Source organism: Mya arenaria, chromosome 2 (genome assembly GCF_026914265.1).
Source record: "Mya arenaria isolate MELC-2E11 chromosome 2, ASM2691426v1".
Taxonomy (NCBI): Eukaryota; Metazoa; Mollusca; class Bivalvia; order Myida; family Myidae; genus Mya; species Mya arenaria.
In genome coordinates, this window is record NC_069123.1 from 7,382,974 (window position 1) to 7,389,536 (window position 6,563).

At 33.9% G+C, this 6,563-nt stretch overlaps 1 protein-coding gene across 1 annotated transcript in view; it reads right to left on the bottom strand.

Annotated features, from left to right (window-relative positions):
- Positions 1-6,298, bottom strand: part of LOC128242340 (hephaestin-like) — a 123,293-nt gene extending 116,995 nt beyond the window's left edge. Inside the window, exons 1-2 of the mRNA XM_052959454.1 lie at positions 6,238-6,298; positions 4,562-4,730 (exon numbers count right to left, since the gene is read on the bottom strand). Of these exons, the coding sequence (XP_052815414.1) occupies positions 4,562-4,730; positions 6,238-6,258 (190 nt within the window). The 5' untranslated portion in view covers positions 6,259-6,298. The remainder of the gene's footprint in view (positions 1-4,561; positions 4,731-6,237) is intronic.
- Between the last annotated feature and the right edge of the window lie 265 nt (positions 6,299-6,563).

Genomic DNA, 6,563 nt, shown 5'->3' on the forward strand with positions numbered 1-6,563 from the left:
TGTTAAACATTTTATAATACAGTGCCAGTTTAAGTTCACTAACATTTACTGTTTAAGTTATTTTAATGCTTTTATTGATATTTTTCTATTAATTGGATTTTGATACAATGCATTTTATTCCAGCAGAGGTTTTGTGAATACATGTATATCTAAATATTCATTAAACAGGGAATGATTGTCCAAAATTATGACAAAACGTTTTAGAACCTTCTCATCTAACAATAACACATTTGTTAAGGAACTAATTTGTCTCAGTTTACAAAATAAATCACAAATTTGTGGTAAACATTCTTTCCCCCTACTAATGTTCCAAAGGTAATGGTTCTTTTGCAAATAAATCACAATTACAACGTTTATATTTCCACGAGAATTCACGCAATATTCCAAAACAATCTGGGAGTCAAAATAAATCGAGTCCCATGGCTGTTTGTGCTTTGTGAAATCGGGAGATTGAATCTCATCTGTTAATAGAATAATTGAAATTCGGGTTATGGTCATCAATCGGAGCACGTAGGTCATTTACCATTGAAAACAACCTCGGATGCATATGTACGGTTTACAATGTCATCATTCTTTATATTAATCCACGCTGCAACTAGATTGCATAGTTATTTCAATTTAGCAGTTAAATTTAAGGACTTTACTCCGTACGGAATCTTAATTATTTATGCAATAATACGCCTCACTAGGAAGTTAGGAAGCAATGTGAAATTAGAAATACAAATTACGCGTTAAAACAAAATTAATTAGAACAGTATCATTAATATTACGAACTACTTTTCCTAATGCACCGGCATACGTCCGAGGTTGTTTCCGATAAAATGGCCGAGGTGTTCCGAGTGTCTGTTTATCTGATTGCTTGACTGAAATATAATTGTAGTTCACAATCCCTATGTCTTCGAAATGTTTTGTTAATGTACATACTATGAAGAAGATAAAATGACGGATTTTTTTTTGGCTTCATTTGTTCATTCAAGTGATGGTGTTCACATTATAGTAAATAATAGTTTTGGCATTACATACGCACGTATAATAAACCAATGTTTTCAAACAAGTTTTGTGCAAAACTAAAAAGTTTACTCCTTATCCTATTCAGGCTTAATCTTAAATACACACGACGTTACAATGTCGCCTGGGAAGGGCTGAACGTGTTGTTGTTATAATTCTGGTACAACAAATGTATCATTCTTGAGTGATTAGTTTGTATGTGCGTATATAATTTGCATGTATTGATGTTAAAAAAACAACAATAAACTATGATTAAACAAAATAAATTCCTTATGTAAAACACGCATCTATAATGAACATTTACTATACGCAGTTTATAATTTTAAAAAACAAAAACAAAAAACAGAAGGAAAACAAACCCGCCTTTGGTGTAAAATTGTTGCAACCAAAAGGGTGTTTTCCCTGGTAAAGCCTAATGCCGCATTATCTCGTTTAGGTTGCCTTTATTCGCGAGGCTTGAACCATTTTCTGAATGTTGGTATGGCGAGAAATTATCCTTATGGTAAAAATTTTCGGAGAAATATATATCAACTTTCGGTTAAAATCACACCGATTTGGCAAAAAAAGGTTTTTTTTCAAGTGATCTTGATGGTTTGCTCACAAAAGGCGATATATAGCCTGTATTAAAGGAGTGTTGTCCATGTGACCTTAGTCAGAATCGATTACAAACAAGCGTTTCTCTGAAAAAACACGACTTATTTGTGGGACGATAAGAATTGAGTGTACGTATCACTTGACTTTTTATTCCACTTAATATTCCATAGAAGGCATGCTTTCTCATTGCTGTCTTTTTTGCAAAATGTTGTTCTGTTTCTGTTGTTTAATGAATGTCTCTGTCTAGTCGTAATGTACTTAAAATTACTAACTCAGTTTAAATTATTTCTTTTATTTATTTATTCTTTATTGCCTTCAAGTTGATGCTTGCACCGAATTTCAATTTGTTAAAGTATTGATAATCGGGGGTCAAGTGTGAAGTTCCGCGCGCGTAAACTAGCTATAAAACAGCGAACTCGTCAGTGACAGCTTTGTGTTGTTCATACAGAATGTGTCTCTCGATTAGTGACCTTGGGCCCTAGTAAATGTGTTTGGTTCTTTTTGCTTAAATGTGACTGAGCTTGTTCCAGTAGTTCCCATTGAATGATTAAACACATGAAAGAACACATTACTTGTCCATGATAATTAAATGTCAAAAAGGTTTGGAATGATTTATCAAGTGGTTATGTAAAATACGAACAAAAGGAATAAGGAAGCATTATAAAAAAGGATCAGAATTGGACATTTACTCGTAACGTTCAGCTGAAAATTGGTCTTCTGTTTGATACGTCACCAATTCTCCAGAATTACTTGCGAATGATCAGATTTCATTGCATTGGTGGCATTTATTTTTTCTTTGTTAATTGCAGGAGTGACCTTTGCTATTTGAAGTATTTTGCCCAAAGTCCCCCAACCTAAGAATACATGTCTGAATGTGATGCAAAAGTACCACGACTCCAATGCTCATGTTTCTGTTTAAGCTTAATGCGACATGACATTATCTCATTGAAGGAGCTTTTTTTCTCCCTTGGCTAGAACCATTTGCTGAATATCGATATAGCGAGAACTAATGTATCGGTGACCTTGCAGCCTACATAAGGCCCATTTGGAAAATAGTCTACATAATCTGTCGTGTGCTGCTTATTAAAGGAGACATAGATCTTTTGTTAAGGGAATGTTGTCCCTGGAGAGGCAATCTTCGTTACCATTGTTTGCTAAATGAGCTCCTTTACTTCCAAAAACACTACTATACCATATCGTTTAAGGCATAGTCAGGATCAAACAGTGGTTTTGAAAAGAAGAAAAAAGAAAAGATTTTCATTAAGCTATTTTAAGATCAATATAAAGAGTAATCCACTGGCATTGCGTTATAGCATGCATGTTTGTGCGCTTTAAGACCTTTGAAAGTTTTATGAAAGAGGATTTACCAGGAGTTAAAATTCAATAGCATTAGAAATACAAGAATAGAAACAGAACAGTTACCAACGAGTAAATTTTAGAGGGTTTTGTTTCAGATATAAAAGCAATTTAAAAAGTGTCCATATAAAAACGAAAGTTGTCAACATTTGAATTTTTTTTTTTATTGTTTTTGAAACTGTATCGGGTTGTTGGAAGGTACTTTAAAGTTTAAAACAAAGTTATCGTTTTTGTCGGCACTTTTTTTTCTTTAATGTACCGGGTTCAATCTGAACTGCCAACACTTAAGATGTCATTCCCTCCACCTGGGTCAATAGTATTGACTGTTAACAATATCAAAATAAATCATCAATCATGATTATCGCTTTGATTGAGTCAATAACAAGGGTATCATTGAATGAATGCTGTCGATAGGGGAGTTAATAATAATAATAATTGTATGTGGTCTACAACTACGACAATGTATAGATCATAAAAATACAGGAGTTTAACAATTATATCAAAATAAATCATAAACTATTACACATACACTACAATTATACAAACATCACCACGGAGTATAATGCAGCAGACATTCACAATATAACCAAAGTATTCATTTTTCAATTATTGATCTTTCATAAGGCATGCTTTGAACAATGTTTGAAAAGTATTTTATGTAGAGGCTTGTCGAACAAGAACTGGAATAGAATTACAACCATCTTTGGATAAATAAGTAACGATCTCTTACCATAATTGAGTGTTTATAATATATAATAAGTACTATTGCCCAATCAAATGTTTTGAATGTGCACACTAGCAAAAAGATCAACTGTCGACAACTAATGAAAGTTTAATAAAATAGCATCCTGAAGACTGATTTGTTTCTATGTTAGCTAATTGCTGATAAAACAGCTTTTGTGATTTAAGCCCTTAACACATGAAAAAGAGTTATTTTCCCCGAAAAAAATATAACTTTCAACAATCGATGTAAAATTGCCCCGACGCAAATGGGTTTTTCTCTGGTAAAGCTTAATGCGCCATTATCTCGTTAAAAGAGGCTATATACATGTTCTGAATATCGATAAAGCGAAAAATCATCACTCTTTTGACAAATTCCAGTAACATGTCTCTCACTTTCCGGCTTCATTCTAGACCCATTTGATACATATTTTATATCAGCTTATTATATGATCCGGATGGTATTGCTCACAAATGGCGAAACATATCCTGAAGTAGCGGGGTGTAGTCCTAAGGGGTGTTGTCCCTTAGGACGCGTCCTTTTTCGCCGTAATCGTTTGCATTTTTTTTTTCCGAAAGAAAACGCGACTTATAATTCGATATTAGTTTTATTGTAAATCCCTCTTAAATTGTATAGCACGTTTGCTTTGAATAAAGCTGTTTGGATGCTGTGGTATGAACACGAAGGTCGCATTCAACACGACAGAAAATAGTCCCATGACAACTTCATGACAAAAGATTTGAGGTAGTTGATGGACATAACAAAGCGTTATGAAAAATCAGAATTGAATCATCTCATACAAGATAACATTTCGCAGAAAATTTCTCTATTGTTTGAGGGGTGTAATCAGTTTTCCAAAGAAAAAATACAAAATTTTCATACCTGATGCCACTGGTGGGATACAAGGAAAGTATCGTTCACCTGTATGTAGGATAAATGGATATATCCGACCGAAGAGCACATGCGGGCTTGTCGAGGTACCGGCCAAACAGCGTGCTTGTTTTTCCGATCCGCCCCGCTTACACATGAGCGATCGGTATTTTAAGCATACCTGAAATTTAACAAAAATGTTGACGTTGTAAATGCTGTTGATATACACACTTTACTAAAGGACGTGTTCGCGTAGTTGTTTATTGAAGCCAACGTGATGGCGCGCAGTAATTTGAAGTCAATGTCAAATAGTTCCAAACAAACGTCCCTGCTTCAAGGTTTTTCTATTTTATATATAAATATGTTTTAATCACATCACGTTTAATCGCGTATCATTATATATTTAAAAAGTATTCGGAAATGGTTGGTTGTAGGACCATTTTTGACTTATACAGGTCGGAGCGTCACATATTTTAAGGACCGGTAAAAATACCAAAACGCATGTCCAATGTGCAACATTTCTTTTAGTTTGCGGTAAAAGAAAGGGCTCTTTGATTCCGGCCTTGAATAAATAATTGTTCCTCAAACATTTTTTCTGAAATCATCACTCTGTTGGATATTATCGAAGGAATTTCTGTTACCACAAGTCTTACGTCAGATCCATTTGGCATTCTTATACCACCAGCTTATAAAATGATATAGAATGTGTTGCAATATACCCTGTACACAGTAACGAAGCGTTGTCCCTGGAGAAGCTATTTGCGTCAGTTTTGATTGAAAATAAGCTCCTTTCCGACACGACTAATGTGTGGGCCGATGAGAATCGAACATCCCATTTTTTATTCGGATATTTTTTCTTTGCTTACATATTTTGCAGAACGCTATCACAGTTTGACGCTTCAATCGCTGTTCCCATGACGGAAACACATTAAAAATCCATGACAACTCAATGATAAAACTAAACTTTTTTATTTATGAATAATGTGGAAATGCAAATAACGACCTAAGGGAATAACCAAGGGTTATGGAAAACGATAATAGAAAATCTTTTTCTACAGAAAATGTTTCACAGAAAAAAAACGTAAGCACTTATCAAATTTCGGGCAAATATGTCAGAATTGATGACAAGCTGGTGAAATGATTGTCATGATAGTTCTCTTTCAATTTCGCTATAATACAACATACAATTCATAAGTTATGACATACTGTGGAACAAGACTACCTTCAAGACATTTAACCAGGTAACAGTGTCTCGAAATAGAAATTACTCAATTACTGTTTTTTACTTAGTGTTTGAATCATACTAACTCATAGTAGTTTTGCTTGTAATGCCTCAATGCAGTCAGATTAACACCGTAGACATGAACAAAACATGCGAAGTTGTTTTGGTTGTGTATTTCTACATCAAAGAGGGTGAAAAGCTACAAGAGAAATAAAAAAAGGCCTTCAATGACTTCAATCTTACATTAGACAATCAAAATATTATGCTAGGACACAATTATTAAAATCAGATACACTATACATGTGTACTCAACATTATCTATTTAGTGGCAGATTTAGCCGGATTTCGTAGTATTCAGAACGCAAAAGAGTCAGTAAGGGACTTGCATAAAGTAATTTCTAAAATTCCAGCACAATATCCCAAAAAACAATGCAAAATGAATACAAGATGTATCAAGTGCACTTGCATTGTGAGTGAGAAGCTGCATGAACGAATTTCGAACCCAAAGAATCTAGATAGTGTTTTTGAGCACAGGGCAAATTTTCAACTAAGGGAAACAACCTTTCAAACATTAAACACTAAGGTCACTAAAGTACGTAATGGAATGCATAAACAAAACATGTATTAAATAACCCTATAAAGGCCACAGTGGCTTGATGGCAAAGGCTCATTAAAGTCATAATAAATCAGTTCAACTAGACAAAACTATATTTTACACATACTTGAACATGTATTACAGTATAGGGTACTTTTGAATGTTGTCAAATCTTATTTTATGTTTAAGACAATGTT